Genomic DNA, 16,151 nt, shown 5'->3' with positions numbered 1-16,151 from the left:
CTGGTCCGGATTTTATTACTGAAATCAGAAATTGTGTTGCTGTTTTGTGTATTGTCAAGTAATCAAGTCATGGAGCATTTCGAAGGCAAGGGTGTAAAGACGTGAGGACAACAATCTCTTTTAAGTAGCGAACATGTCAGAGTATCATTTCACGGATTGCAAGTGGCTTTCTGCGAATCACTTTCTTTTTCAAATTGCGAATGTCTGTCTGGCTGCATCGTACTTAGTCCCCGATAGCCTCAATGGTTTGTTTATGTTGCGAGGGGCTCTTGGCCTAGGAGGTTTGTTCTTTGCACTCTGGGGATGGTGGATTCTCTGTGCGCCGGACACTTTCGTTTGGAATGTCTTATTCATGGTTTTCAACTTCGGACATTTAGCATACTTGATTTACAAAGTGAAGAGGCCGCGGCGATTCTCTAGTGAAGCTGAATCAGTTTATATACACCTTTTTGGCCCTTTGGGAGTACAACGCTACCAGTTCCAGAAACTTGCGAATCTCAGCTCGGTGATAAAGCTTTCATCTGGTGAAATTTACGGAAAAGAAGACACCCCTGCTGATCGTGTTTCCATATTGCTGACTGGCGGGTAAATTATTGAATAACAGCACATTTTGATTTAGGTGATGGGGTTGGCTCTAGACAAGTTGGCAATTTTTATGTTAGTTTTTCGCCCATTATCTTTGATTCTTCATACTTCCGTTCAGCGCCCCTGCTCTAGCGTTCCTGTTATCGATGTTTATTTGTATGGATACTGAGATGCCAACCGATGGGTTTAAAGAGGCAACCGTATTTTCTTTAAAAATTCATTGTGGAGGGCTTTCACGAAAGCTGGCTAAACCCAGAGAAAACAAGACTGTCGGGTGTGCAACCGCCACTTGTTCTGTATAATTATCTTTCGTAGTGGAATGTGTAATCTGATTTAGCCATTGTTTCTTAACGTAAGAAAAACATCACGTGTTATGTATTGTCAACAAATTACTCCACCTCCTCCTCGATACCTCCAGGCGAGGGGCAAATTTCTCCAAGAAAATCTCGTACCCCTTTTGTGAAAGTCCTATTGTTTCATCTGAAAATCCCCAGAAATCCTATTGTTTTAGGGAAAATCTCGTACGCTATTTGCAAGAGTGAATTGCCCCTCGTCTCCAGGTGCTGGAGGTTTTGTGACAAAATCGAATGAGGCCACCTTCGCCTCGATGCCATGGGACAATTAGCTCCTCTTGCCCCTCTGTGGCCCTGCCCTCTATAAGGGCTTCGTCTAAACATCGAAATTGTAAGTACTTTTAGAGCTTGTTAAATATTGTGTCATTAATTAAGGTTTTTTCTCGTTTTTTAACTTTGCAAAGGGTCTCCGCCGGTCTCGTTTGTTAATCGAACACAGCAGCTCTCTTTCTCTAAACAACTTTTTTCTAATTTAAGATTATGCTCAACAGCCTTAATGCTTTTTGAAATCATATAAACCTTCTTTTAAACAAAACCTCCACTTTTCTTTAAAAAAACAGTCCCATGTTTATTTACAATATCAGTAGAAAGCATTTCGTCATGAACGAACAACTCCCCCCCCCTCCATCCATGAAAATATGTCATGCTTTTTCGCGTTTTGCAATGTCACTAACTCCTCATTCTCCGTCCTGTCTTTTTTTAATAACCCTTAAGACATCATAGAAAAGTTGTTCATGCATCCATTTTCAATGCAAAAAGGTACTATTGCCCACCAGAACCGATGAAGAGTTGTCTTTGGGCTGCATTTCTTCATTTTTCTTAAAGTTTGAAGGAATTTTTTCTCAGAAAAGCTTCCTTGAAAGTGTGGTGAATCCGCTGAAAGTTAGGTACTAAGGGGCAATGACCCCCAACATTCAAGTACTAGGTCACTATTTTGAACGTAATAAATCTCAAGTCTCCTTAAGTGTGGCGAAAATTCAGAATTGGTTTTTTGTAGGCAATTATCATATATTTCCTTATTTTATGATTTTTCCTTTTAATATCTATATAGTTCTGATCATACCTTTAGAATTCTATATTCATTCTCTTTTTAATTTAGAATCGAAGCCAGGAAAGGAGATAGACTTCTGCATGTCATGAAAGTGTTTGAATTCGTCGACTCCCCAGAATGGGCGACTTTTCGACCTGGAATGATATCGCGTTATGGGGTAAGGTAAATTTAGATTCTTTTAAGAATTGGTTTAAAAAATTACGACAGAGGTGCCTTCGACTGACAAAAAGTTGTCTCGTTTTGCAGGTTTCGTTGGTTGCATGCGAAGAATGCACTTTTCTGAGTTGGGATGCATCAGCATTGAGAAATTCGTTGAGAAGAGATCAGTTCTTGAAAAACGTATTCAATTCGCTGATTGGACAAGACGTAACAAGCAAGCTTCTACACCTAGATCGTAACTTTGAAGGGAATAATGTGCAAGAAAGCAGTGCTCTTGTGTACGAAAAGCAACATCACGCTGCAAGCTCGTTGAATAGTAAGTTTTGGAATACACTAATAATGATGATAATAATAATAAAACAACAACAACAACAATAATAATAACAATGATTAATAATAATAATAATAATGGAAACATTTCATTTTCAATTCAATTAAAACTACAATTACAAATTTCACTATTACAAATGTGATTTGCAATTGGCTAGCCTGGTTTTACAAGAAAAAACTATAACAATCGTAAGGTAAAAGGAAAAACTGAGAAAAATAAAATAAAACAACTAAAGTTAAAAAGGATGTAATTCCGGATTTGTCCATGGCTTATTTTTGCAACAAAATATGTAGTACGTAGTACGGATGGCATTGTTGGAAAGTTTAGAAATGAGATACTGTTTTTGTTGCTGATCGATGGAGAGAGAGTCACACATTTTGAAGAATGAATTGCAGGAACTGCCGAAGATGCCAAGAGAGCTCATAGAAAGATTAACAAAGGAGACACATTTGAACTGCCGCTGTAAACCAGATAAGAGAGGAGCATACATGCTGTGTTTTCTTGTAGCATTTGTCTCAAGATTGGATTCGAAGCCAACAGTTAGCTCTAAAATGTAGAGGTTGTTAGTCCTCAAGAGAAGATCAGGGCGAAGGTTTTCTCCAGTTATGATTGATGGTGAAAGAAAGCCAGGTATATCAGCGTAGATGGTAGATTCATTGACAGCTTTTAGTGACGTAGCTAGAAAGTTTAGGATAGAGTTATGTCGCCAGGTGTATCGGCCTTGTTCCAGATATGTTCCAGATATAATAATAATAATAATAATTATAATAATAATAATAGCGGATGTTAACAGATCTACATAACATGGCTATTCTTTGTTAAATAGTAAGAAAGATATTGTCCTGAAAAGGTGTTAAAAAGTGTCTATTAAATACGTTAAAAAAAAGGAAAATCAATTTCCTAAGCTAACTTAATACATTGTACAATTAAAAACGGTTTATTCAATTTATTAAAATCTTTGCGATTTTATTCTTTAAAGAGTCCTTCGATAATGATACAAATTTACTATATACACTACAATTCCTTATGTTTTCTGGCAAAGAATTGAAGAGTCTTGCTGGAGGGTTCCGGTTTCTTTCGGTATAATTAGTGATTTGGCTCTGCTTGATCGTAGCTCTCTGGTAATTCTTTTCTTGTCAAGAAGCAAGTATCTTGACCAGGACTTATCATTAATCGCTTTGAATGCAGATTTTAGGAGATTTAGTTCCTATCGTTCTTTATTACCCTTCCCTATCTTCGGATATTCGTTAGCAATGTATTCTTTTTTATCTTTTGCAAAGTTCCCTGAAGCACATTTTTACCATTTTTACAACTTTTTAGGCTGCTTACAAATCATTTCCACTGCTTTCATGAGCTAAAACTGACGGATTTGTAGATAATTACTTAGCTATATGAAAACCCCGTTATAGCTTTCTACTTCTTCTCAGGCAAAAGGGCTCGTCTCCACAAACTTTCTTACCATTACTGATATTTTAGCAAAAATTTTATGAGCTGCATTGCGACGCCAGAAAATATTTAAAATCAATTTAATAAAGGAAGGTTTTACATTCTCAAACTTTGTTCATTTTTTCATTGTTCCTTATAAAGTAAGTTCTAATGTAATGATTATTTATACAGTAATTCGATATTTCAGCCTAAATTGAAATATTTTTTTTTCTCTTCAGAAGAACCTGAGAAGCATAATGCCGCTTTCCCTGTCAACTCTGGTACTGAAATGGGAGATATCACAATTAATTGCGAAACGTCAGAACTTGAAAAAGTTTAGAGGGTGTCAGATTAATTTTCAGTATTTTGGCTCATATATTTTGAAGTATGGTTTTTGAGTTAATGCTTTTTCATAATGAGCAATTTTAAATTTTTCGGAGGCTTTTAATATTTTTGTAAGTGGAAATGCAATTTTGTATTTATTGGCCTTGAAAATGTGAGATTTTTACCGCGAGTCCTGTATTTCTGTTTTGCTACCTTTTGTTCTAAATCTATTTTACTATCCTCTTGTTTGACGTTTACCTTCATCCCATACATGTGCTTGGTTTTAACATCTTCGCTGACAAAAGATGTTAACAAAAACCTTTCCATCCTGAAGTTTCTTTTAAAATTCTTTGTTTCATATCATTCAGCAATACATAAAACTCTCTTTAAATATACTTTCTCTACTTCTTCAAAGACTTACCATTTTCATTGCTTGTAGAGTGTAACTTGCCCCCACTTTCAGTTAAATTATTTGCGTCCAAAGTCGGAGGCAATTTTCTGAAAGCAAAAAGCTTGAGTTTCCATCACTGCTTTTTGCATTGGCGTTAGCGGTCTCGAAAACCAGAACATCTAGTGCATTGATTTTTTGTATAAAGATCTTAAATCCATGGACTACCTTGAGAACTTTTATTAGGCTTTTTTCTTTTTAATTTCTATAAAGGTTGTATTTTGTTTTTCAAAAATGGCTCTGAAAAAAAGCAATCATTGTCAAACATACTAAAGCTTTTTGTCGGACACTTTTCAGAGTAGAAAACGTAAGAACATAGATCGAGAACTCTACGCTAGGTAATATATATACAGGTGCACCTACCCTGGAGGGGCTGTAGGGGCTGTAGGGGCAGCTCCTATCTTGCCTTCTTCAAGAGGGGACAGAAGGGGCAAGAAGTGCCTTAAAATATCAACTGCCAAGAAAAGATTTTAGAATCTCGTAGATTTGATGACTAGTTTAGCCACTCTCATTGTTTTAATTTCAATTATAAATTCAAGAAAATATCAAAAATCCCTCCTTTTTGATGTCGGTCTTTGATAATTGAAAATTTCACCACCCCTCCCGTCACAAATAATCGATTTTGATAGTGGAAAAACTTCCAGTTTTTGCCCTCAGTACCAGCACTGCCCCTCCTACCTTAATCTTGCACAAGCGCCCCTGTATATATACCCAGTTGTGAAATATGCCAATGATTGGTGTGACTGCAGAATTAAGAGCAACAGGAAGTAACGGAAATTGCAAAGGTGCGAACAAAAGTCAAGTCAAGCACGCATGCAAAAATGTTTAAGAGCTACTTCGGATGTGATATTGTCCTCACCTTTCCCTCGTTATCAAGGAATCTTTCAATAAACTTTGGTCATAAAATTTTCAAAGCATTACAGAATAGCAGCCAAAGATTTTCCCTTCAACCCTCAGCGCACGCAACGCAGCATGGAAATTTACGACTATTGCGCGAAGTTGAAATTCCCATACTGGCCTATGGCCTCTGACCTTGAACCAACCTTTTCAGTCCAGATATTAGTGCATGCAGCCTTAATGGGATGAGTGCCTTTGTGAATCGCTGTGGAATGCATTGTTAACAGTTAGGCGAAACAATACATTCACAGTCGTTATTGGTATGAATCTAAACGAGAAGAAAGGTTATTTAGGAAAGTGAAACAAATATAAGGGTTGTTCTAGGACTACGGTGAGATGTCGGAGTATCATTTCACGGATTGCAAGTGGCTTTCTGCGAATCACTTTCTTTTTCAAATTGCGAATGTCTGTCTGGCTGCATCGTACTTAGCCCCCGATAGCCTCAATGGTTTGTTTATGTTGCGAGGGGCTCTTGGCCTAGGAGGTTTGTTCTTTGCACTCTGGGGATGGTGGATTCTCTGTGCGCCGGACACTTTCGTTTGGAATGTCTTATTCATGGTTTTCAACTTCGGACATTTAGCATACTTGATTTACAAAGTGAAGAGGCCGCGGCGATTCTCTAGTGAAGCTGAATCAGTTTATATACATCTTTTTGAGCCACTTGGAGTGGAACGCTACCAGTTTCAGAAAATTGCAAACCTTAGCTCAGCTTCTACCATTCAGGCAGGAGAATGTTATGGCAGGGAGAAAACACCGGTGGAGAGGGTTTCAATACTTCTCTCCGGAGGGTAATTTTGTTTTCATTTCTTTTTGCAACTGTGATTAATCTCCTCCTAAGGCGTGGTTAAACATGCTTATATCGTCGAGGAATTTAAGAATAGAAGCCTTTTAGGGGCCTGATTTCACGAGAGTTGTTACCACAGGGTTGGGATTTTTGCCCTCTTTCCCGAGGTTAAATTCTATCTCTTCTTTCGAATGAACGGTGAATTCAGCCTTTCTTGTTCTGCCAGTGATAAACGCCTAATTATCACTTTGTCCTACTGTTATCAGTGGATTCCTACTGACAAGATGGTCGCCAAGAAAAGGGGTATGGGGACCCCCTAATACAGCCAGGGGGAGACGCCTTACCCCTAATCAGGCACGTAAATACTGGGGGTGTTTTTTTTGGAGGGGGGGGGTTTAGACCCTCATACAAAATTAGAATTGACCTTTGTCAGTCGGAATTTTTGAGCCCTTCCCCCCCCCCAAAAAAAAATATGTGCCAATTTACGTTCCTGCCCCTAATAATTTGTTTTTCGGGCAAAAGACGAATTTTTCAACCTGTAGCATTTCTGTAGTAGCTCTAGCATGGCACTAAAGATACTTGAAATTTAATTTTTCGAATGCTGAACATGGGATGAGATCCGACATAGGTTGAAAAGTGGGGGAGGGAGCCAAGGAAGAATTTAACACTCATAACAAAAGATTTTGAAAAAACTCTATTGTTTTGCGAAAAAGTTGGAAGCCATGGTCTCCCGGACCTCCCGGAATCCGTTGATGAGAACTTTCCTTGAGATTCAGAACGAGGTTCCGGAGTGAAAGCGTATCGGATTCACCCGTTTACACGAGATGGAATGTGGTACGGGTCGTATCGGATCACTTTTCATACCACTTACACAGCGGTACGGGATGTATTGGATTGATGCGGGGCCATGTAAACGACCCCTATCCGATATGAAAAGTAATCCGATACGTGTAAACGCAGCCTTAATGCAACATATGATATTATTTATCTTGTGTCAACACCTTAAAAAGTGAAATAGACCCTTTTTGTCGGCCAAAATCATATCTCTACCTCTCCCAAAAGGAATTGTTGGATCCGCTCCTGCCTAATGATTTGAATTGCACGCGACTGATGTATAGTTTGTAGCCTTGCAAATGAAATTCACCAGGGGGAGGCCCCAGAAAAGCATCCATTCATCTATCCTGGGTCACAGACCATAGCTGAGGAGGAGCTAGGGTCTGTCTGGAATGCGCGCGTCACTGTGAGTTTTGCAGTTCGAAGAAAGTTGATTAAAGGAAGCGCTTACGTCTCGTTTGAAGAATATGTAACTTCGATTATGGTCTGTGACGCAACCCACTGTTCATCTTCAACCAAGTTTCTATATTCGTGTTCTTTTCAATTTATCAATCATCATCATTGTATAGTTTTAACTTTGGGTAAGGCGATTACCAGTTCCGCAGCGCGGAAGAATACAACATGCAAATATATGATATATTTACGCTTTGGACCCCGTACATCAGGACCATAGGAGTCGGAGAACTAGTGGGTATTGCAAGAGAACCAAAAGAGCCACTGCTCCAGAAAATTATGGCAGAGTGGCTTATCATAAAATGATGTCAAAAGTGACTACTAGCGACAGCGCCCCTACTCATGGTGTTTTCAAAGTAGATAGCAAGGGGGCCGTCAGGTAACTGAGAGACATGTATGGAGGTAGTTAAGATTCCCCATTTATACTAATACGGTATTCTGTCATTTTTCATTTCAAAAGGTATGGTCTTTCACATTTCTGTGGGAAACCCAAAACAATCTTTCTTCAACCTTTAAAGGTCTTATGAAGCGAAAAACAATTTTCACATACTTTGTAGAGCTTTTTTGCTTGTCATGATACTATTTTCCGTTTTTTTCTACGTTTGAACCTATCTAGATATGGCGCCCGAAAGCCCGAAAAAGGGACCTTCAAAAGTGATGCCATTCGAACCCAGACAGATCGACGCTGTGATGTAATAGGTTTGACACGTTCCTTCTATATCCATTGGAACCTTTGTAATTGACGTTAATAGAAAATCTTGCAGAAGAAGATAAAAGCACGAAACTTTGTCAAATTACAAAGTTTGATACGCTGAAAAAGATAGGGTGCAGACCCTAACTGGCAAATGCCCCCTCGAACTATATTTAGACTGGGAGGCCTTTCAATAAATCAGCCGCAAAACATGCTAAAACATGAAACTGGGGAACATACATAGTTTGTTACGCTGTAAATTATAGGAAGTTCTCCCAAAATCATAAATTACCCCTTGAACTATTTTTAGACCGGGGTACTTGATCCCAGGCTTTAAGGATTTTTTCCAAAATCAGTTTCAAAACACAATAAAAGCATGCATCGTGCTGCAAGTACATGATTTGGTTGCCAAAAAGATATGACGCAGTCCCCACTATGTCTTGAAATAGCACATAGCCCAACATATGTGTACTTGATTCAAGGTTTTAACGGGTTTTTTATAAACCAGTTGCAAATGACTTCAGTATGGAGCTTGGGAGAAAAATTCTCAAAAACTGCAAAGCATGAAAATAAGATTGTTCTAGAAAACCATTTACTCATTGTGCAATAAAAATTATTCTATTTCAATATCATGGTAATTTGCATTGAGAAAATTTAAAAATGCTTTAGGAATATAAATCTCAAGTACATAAAGAAAATTCTATGGATTTAAAGTCGATATCAAATGTATTTTAGGTTGGATTCCAAGCATTGGGCTGCCCCTGGGCCCGGCCTATTGCTTGATTTTTCTGAAGAGGTGTTAGTTTCTTGTGAAGGAACTTCCTGATACAATAGCAACTGTTGTCTTCATTGCACAAGTGAGAGCAGTTCGTACTGCCTTGTTCTTGTCCTTGAAATATAAGCCGGCAAGGAGAATCTCTTCGTGAACAAGAGCATTAAAGGGGTTGTTTTCTGTTACACAGTTATTCATGCCTGTTTGTGAAACCATCAGATGTGAGCTTGTTATGCGTCTCGTTTACTTCTCGGCAGAAATTTTATTGAAATAGAGTTCGTTAGTCTAGTGAAAGCACTCTGAGTGAAAGCCTACAGTAGCTAAGGCCTGTTTATCAGGCCTAGTCTACCATTTGCTTTAGGCCAGTAGGTCAGGCTCGTGTCGGTGAAAGTTTCTGTCATGAAATACTCTAAATTGTCATGGAACAGAAAAGTAAAGAATTTGATTTACCATTGATTCAAGACAACTTGTCGCTCAACCCTGGTATCACTTTTAGTCTCCAATTCTGAATTTTAAAGTTGAAATTTTGTTGTCTCACAGGTTTTTTTTCGAAAACTTAATCAAGATTTTATTAATCAGCGCCATAGAATTGCCTGTGTCAAAGTAATCCTGGATAGGAACCTGGCCTCAATAATTAACTGGCCTCATTCTAGGTTGAATCCATATCTAGCTGGAAAAATAGTTTCTCTCGTGTAAGTCCAAACTGAAGAGAGCCCATATTGATAACAGCCTGTGTATCCGCATTTGTTTGTATTGAGAATTGAGGAGACAATCATGGGATTTTACATACAGACCTTGGTCTTTCTGCATTCAAACCAAACGTTGTATTGTAAGGAATAGGACAAAATGAAAAGTGAAAATTTGCTACCAGAGATCAAAAGTCAATGCTGATTTCTCAGTTTTACGAATCCAAACTACGTACAAATTTTCAGAGAAAGAAAACAAGCAACAAAAAGGCTTGTACAATGTATATGTTTTTACGACAAACAAAGTCAGTAGACGCTTTAACTAATTAGAGTGCATGCGCTAAAGATTGATTGAACCTTTGTCCATCCCAAGTTGGATTTACACAACATTCAACTTAGATTCATATCATAAATAACTTGATACGTTTTACGCTATAACGATTTCGATACATTTTCTTTTGTCCGCAATAGCTCTGTGCCATTTTCATAAACCATGAATCCAACACTTCATACAATGCAGCTACTTGGCTTTGTTTTTTGCAGCTACTTTGATTCTTATGGGCAACCTTTTTGAGAAAAACTCTTGATTCTTTTTAGGGTTGAAGCAAAGAAAGGCGGAAAGCTGCTACATGCAATCCGGGAGTATGAATTTCTTGATTCCCCTGAGTGGGCTGTTTTCAGAGCTGGGGAGATATCTCGGTATGGGGTAAGGCAACATAATTTCGTTTATATACCACATGACACACTGTAACACAGTTACTTTATCTCGTAGTTGCAGCGACAACAAGAATAATCAACAAAATTATGCATTTGTTGCCATTTGAATTTGACATACAATGATAATGTAATCCCTGCGAACGAACAAGTTCGTCTTTTCCTCCACCGGACTGGCTGAAATACACGATCCGTTTTTTCGTATGCTTTTCTCACCAGTCAAATTATGTGACGTTTTTTCGACTGACAAGGCAAAACTGTCAGTTTTCTAAAAGTCTGACGTGCACAACTTTTTAGTCAAACTGATCAGTCAAAATTTTATCCGAATCGGAAACTGGTTTTATCTTTAAAAACTTCTTGTATTCATCCTTCTCCTGTTGGCGAAATTCTCTCAACCATGTGTCGAACATTCCAGGCTGCGAACGTTTTTGTAGCCATGGTTTTACCCATGTGAATCCCTGTTTCTCCTTCTTTTTAGTTTTGAAATTGTGGCAATAATAATTACAGCTGCAGCACGTTCTGTGTCGCATTGCAAAACTGAAAAACTGAAGAATTTTGACTGATCGTGTAAGCATGTGCTTCTTCCGCTAAACTGATGAAAAAGCGGATGTAAAAAATTTTTGGGAAACACTGACAGAAAAAACTGATCGTGTATTTCGGCCTTAAGTCGTTTGTTGTGATCGACAGAGGGTCTCTATTAAAAACCTTCAATGGAAGACAATATAGACTTTCTTAAAAAACCTTTTTGGATAGACTTTATAAAACACAAGCCAAATTGTGACATTTTCCTCTTAATTGTGTGCAATTTCTTTTGCTTTCCTTCCACATTTTCACCTCCAATTTCCATTACGCACCTCACTCCCTATTTACCCCCATTTCGCATTTTCTTTCTCTACATTGAGAGAGATATCTGTTGCCTTGATTTTTTGTTTATTTTTTTGGGCAGCACAAACGATGAAAGTTTTTGTTGCTGTTTTTCAGGTAACTCTTATTGCGAAAGAAGATTGCAAATTTCTCACATGGAAAAGCACTGATCTGCGGAGAAAGCTTCAGATGGACCCACTTATGAAAAACGTTTTCAATTCTTTGATTGGTCAGGACGTGACACAGAAGCTACTTTGCTTGGATCACAGTTACGAGATCCCCAGCTCGCCATCAGCTGTTGCAAAGATCTACGGCAATCAAGATTATATTGGAGGATACTTACACGGTAATATGTTTATGAACACTCAGCAAATTTGGTCTTATCAAAGCAATAATTGTGTTGTCTTACAGTTTGTCACTAAAGATTCGTGATGGTTTTTTCTTGGGAAAGGGTGGAGTGAGGGGGGGGGGGCTGATCAAATTTGCTACCTTACCAGCAAATTATTCACCTAAGGTAAGGGCAGCTCACTTTTGCTGCGATGGTAGTATAATGTCTTAGCATGATTAACATAATAAATATACGCAATATAATCACGCTGTCGATGTATCTTAATAACTGGATTCAAGAATGGATTAGAACTCGTGTAATCAAGGACATTTTCCTATGGCTCATATCTATGAAGATATATGGAACATGATAGGTAATAGCACAATAGTTGAAATGCTTTTGCCAAATTTCTACCCTTAATTGTGTTCTGATTCCTACTCTGGTGATCCGCTTCCTTTTTATTGGGTATTCATTATATAAACACTTTTACATAAATGTTATACAGTATGTTATTTTTTATTTTGTTATAAATGCTACAAATGTTATTTTGAGGTTATAAAATTCGTGAGGAAGGCCAACAAAAATTAAAAAAACCAAAACAACATTCCCAATGCCCGTTTTCTTTTTTTAGGAGGATTCTCAGGGCTTAATTAAATTGTCCGGAGAAACGATGATCACTTTTCTGGAAAATACGAAATTTTTCTATTTCCACAACAAACTCATTTAAGATCTTCTTCTTCAAGTGTCTTATTGGGACTTGCAGACATCGACAATCATGACTCTCCATCCCTCTCTGCATTCAGTCAACCTTATGGGTTCATGTGTCGTGTATTGGTGGTTCCTCGCGCATGTATACTTGCTCAGGCTGTCCATGAATTTTATTCGCTGTCTTCCTCTGCTTTTCTTGCCGTTGATTTCTCCCAGTAATAAGCTTTTTTCTAGTCCGTTCACCCTCATTATATGTCCTAAGAATTTCAACTGTCTTTTTCTGATGGTGTTGAGTAGTGATCTCTTGTATTTAGCCATTCTCATTACTACTTCCTTGGTTTTTCTCCCTGTCCATGAGACCCTCAGGGTTCTTCGATTATACCACATCTTCACTTCTTTTAGCCGACGTTCTGTGTCTTTTGTTAAAATCCAACATTCCCTACCATAGAGAAAGACGGACCAGACATAAATACTCAGGGTACGGATTTTCGTGTAGAGGCTTCTAATTCTGTTTGTGATACCAATTCTGTTCTTGACTTCGGTGTCATTCTTCCCATTTGGTGTAATAGTGTGGCCGAGGTATTTGAAATTTTCAACTTGTTAAATGTTCTCTCCTTTGCATGATTTTCTATAGAGATCTTATATTTCTCTTTTATTTCTCTCTCCTATTCCGAATGGGCCTACTGTAGTTTCCTCCCTTTCTTTCCAACTTTTGAATTGGAGTCACCCAAAACAATTCTAATGTCTTGAGATCTCATTTGTTTCATTGCCTTTTCGATGGTTTCGTAGAACTCTTTGACTTTTTTATCTTCTTTGTCAGCTGTTGGTGCGTATGCTTGTATAATTCCGATGTCAAATGGTGTACCTTTGAGCTTTGCTGTTATGGCTCTGTCATTAATAGTCCAGAAACCTTTTAAGGCTCTCGGTGTTTCGGTAACTAAGATAATTCCTTCTTCATAGTGATGTTTATCTCCTCCTGAATAAAGAACTGTCTAATCGTCCGATGTTATTCAACCTTATCCCTTCAATCTCACATCTTAGAGTCCGAGTATGTTAAGTCTCATTCTTTTAATTTCTTGTTTTATATTATCTATTTTTCCTTTTTGGAGAAGGGTTTGTACGTTCCATGTTCCGATCTTCATTTTCTCTCCGTTGCGGACAGTCGCTGGATGACAGTCTTGGGAAACCTGCCGCACATACTGCTCCACCCTACCGAGCAAGGGATCTCCAGAGGAACTGGAAACCCTCTTAACGCTGTTGACTGAATTCCGAGTATTCTGCTTCACCATGATATTCTTTTTACAGTAAATACCCATAGTAGGTTGCAGTTACTTGCTATAGGGGCAGTGCTCATGCAGAGCGGGTGCCATTTCACTGTCAATAGTATTATCTGCCTAACACATTGGAAAGCTGACCAGTTCCCGAACTATCCGGCTGCTCAACAGTCCGTCTGTCACCTGCCTGCCGTGACTTCACGCACCCTGATCAGGGGGGCTTAGTGGGTACTCGACCTTGCCCAAGGGTCTCCCACTGGCTGTGGAGGGAAGGAGATGCCTTACTTTCTCTTGTTGGTGGCGATGTTCCACCCCACTACCCACCACCTTAAATACCATTTTGATAGACAATCTGAAATACTGACCCATTGAAAACATGATGCCTGCATTTAACAGCTTCTGGAAATAGCACAGGTCCACAGAAAAGAGCCCGAGTACCAAGAACCCTTCATAATTTTGAGCCTACGTAAATTAGATCGTTTGTAAGAGAGGGTTTAGTTTGATTTGACAAGCATTTCTCTTTTTTTCGCAGCATTCTCCGAGCCCCAACAAGGAAACCCTGAAAACGTTGGAAACTTCGATGGCACTATGGAGAAGGTGCCTTTGCTGGGTGTTAAGTCATCTGATTCTGTACCACGTGGGCGATCATCAGGCAATCACAACACCGAATCGGTCTGAAATTCTTCGATTAGTTGCGTTTAAGTTTTTTTAAATCTAAAAATTTGCAATAGCTTACCTTCGAATTAGTGACTGACTTCAATAAACATTTTGTACTTCTTAATGGACAAGATATTTTCAAGCTATTTTTAACTTCTTTTTTATTTTTATTAGCCATTTTTGAAAATCCGCAAGCGATAACAAGTTTTGGTTCATAAATGTTGAAATAATATTGAAATTAGGGGTGTCTTTTGCGTTGGTTCATTTTACTTGTGCGCGTAATACCATGCTTCTATTTTTGTCAACCTTCATATGTATATAACTGTGCTGATTATGTCATGCTACAATCTTCCCTGTAGCAAAATCAAGTAATTTCACTTTGACGATCCTACTCGAAACTTTAAAAAGCAGAATTCAGTTTCTTCTGAGGAAGGAGATTAACTCTTTTATGTCTTTGTCGGTTTTTATTGGTATTTGTTATTACCTTACATCAGAAGGTAGTTTCTGGAACACTGAGAAGCTGTGCGAGTAGTGCCCTTGTTCTTCCTAAGGCTTGGCTACACCTTGTGATTCCTACGCCTGGAATACAAGAGAGTTGGCGACTCTCCTCCCTCCGAGAGAAAGTGTTATGCTAGAAACTCAAGCCGCAGGGCCTTGGGTCTGTAGTCAGCGACTTTAACTAGAGCCATCTTTGTTGTTGCCAGAACTTCTTGAATACTTCTATACATTTCTGACAAATCTGGGTAACGATTTGTGAGTTTTATAAGAACGGACTTGATAAAGTGTAAAAAAGTAAACTTTTTAGACAAGTAGCATTTGGTTTATTTTATATTTTGTCAGATGACCTCCAAGAATCTCGGCAGCCGCCATTTGCATTGAAACTCACTGAAATAATTTTCCAACGAAATATCTTCGAATACAGAAGAGAAAGTAAACAAAATTTTAAAAGAGCCTGTTTTTGGTCTTAGAAGATTCAATTTTTTTAATGGAAAACAGTTGTTTTCAATTACACCAAGGCTTCAACTTTGACGGGGTTATTGAAAGACCATTGTGTTATTGATTTTGAATATTTATGTCACAATTGCAACATAACTAGATTTCTTGTCTTGCTTAAACATAAATGATCATTGCAAAGAATCATTACTTGTTTCTGTACCGGGGGCTTTCCAAGAATAATTGGACATATTATTCAGCATTTATTGACTTCGCCCACAACACCAGCTTGCCGATGCCATTAGGCCCAACCAATAGTCTGCCTGTACTGGTCTACCATTCTTTGAAATTTAACCGGCCTTGTTAACTTATTGTTCTTGTAAATAACATGCCAGTCTCTTGCAGTTTCAGCAAACAAATGACACGCTAGACCCAAGTTTTGGAGACGCCATTTTGTTATTCATCGTCCTAATAGTTTTGTCACGTAAGTGTACATAAATGCATACATAGACACATACACACACACATACATACATACATACATACATACATACATACATACATACATACATACATACATACATACATACATACATACATACATACATACATACATACATACATACATACATACATACATACATACATACATACATACATACATACATACATACATACATACATACATACATACATACATACATACATACATACGTACATACATGCATTCAGATTAAACTAATGGCAGCTTGCAGCTGATGGGTACCTGTTGTCTACGAATACAATTTATGCTAATACAATTTAAGAAAAAAAATAAAACGTTAAAAATACATAAAATTTTCCTTTTGATCCTCGCCCAGGGCATTACATAGTAATGGTC

At 38.1% G+C, this 16,151-nt stretch overlaps 2 protein-coding genes across 2 annotated transcripts; both read left to right on the top strand.

Moving 5' to 3' along the window:
• The first annotated feature begins 26 nt into the window (after positions 1 to 26).
• LOC148958680 (popeye domain-containing protein 1-B-like) lies at positions 27 to 4,418 on the top strand. Its single transcript, XM_089111833.1, has 4 exons — positions 27 to 585; positions 2,038 to 2,146; positions 2,236 to 2,464; positions 4,144 to 4,418. Exons 1-4 carry the CDS (start codon positions 134 to 136, stop codon positions 4,242 to 4,244), a joined length of 891 nt encoding a protein of 296 aa, XP_088967959.1. The 5' UTR covers positions 27 to 133; the 3' UTR covers positions 4,245 to 4,418.
• An 803-nt stretch (positions 4,419 to 5,221) lies between these two features.
• LOC135681408 (popeye domain-containing protein 1) lies at positions 5,222 to 14,620 on the top strand. Its single transcript, XM_065195868.2, has 4 exons — positions 5,222 to 6,361; positions 10,391 to 10,499; positions 11,489 to 11,717; positions 14,214 to 14,620. The coding sequence occupies exons 1-4, from the start codon at positions 5,910 to 5,912 to the stop codon at positions 14,357 to 14,359; spliced, it is 936 nt and encodes a 311-aa protein (XP_065051940.1). The 5' UTR covers positions 5,222 to 5,909; the 3' UTR covers positions 14,360 to 14,620.
• The last annotated feature ends 1,531 nt before the right edge of the window (positions 14,621 to 16,151 follow it).

This window comes from Rhopilema esculentum, chromosome 12 (genome assembly GCF_057945365.1).
Source record: "Rhopilema esculentum isolate cy_ngs chromosome 12, ASM5794536v1, whole genome shotgun sequence".
Taxonomy (NCBI): Eukaryota; Metazoa; Cnidaria; class Scyphozoa; order Rhizostomeae; family Rhizostomatidae; genus Rhopilema; species Rhopilema esculentum.
Note: the sequence above shows the minus strand (reverse complement) of the source record. Positions and strands in the feature narration are given on the sequence as shown.

Excerpts from the sequence above, each read along its gene's own strand:
- LOC148958680 (XM_089111833.1), top strand. The coding sequence starts at position 134 with ATGTCAGAGTATCATTTCACGGATTGCAAGTGGCTTTCTGCGAATCAC. Across the intron at positions 2,147-2,235 it reads GAATGATATCGCGTTATGGG|GTTTCGTTGGTTGCATGCGA; the intron begins GTAAGGTAAATT and ends CTCGTTTTGCAG. Across the intron at positions 2,465-4,143 it reads CGCTGCAAGCTCGTTGAATA|AAGAACCTGAGAAGCATAAT; the intron begins GTAAGTTTTGGA and ends TTTTCTCTTCAG.
- LOC135681408 (XM_065195868.2), top strand. The coding sequence starts at position 5,910 with ATGTCGGAGTATCATTTCACGGATTGCAAGTGGCTTTCTGCGAATCAC. Across the intron at positions 10,500-11,488 it reads GGGAGATATCTCGGTATGGG|GTAACTCTTATTGCGAAAGA; the intron begins GTAAGGCAACAT and ends GCTGTTTTTCAG. Across the intron at positions 11,718-14,213 it reads TATTGGAGGATACTTACACG|CATTCTCCGAGCCCCAACAA; the intron begins GTAATATGTTTA and ends TTTTTTTCGCAG.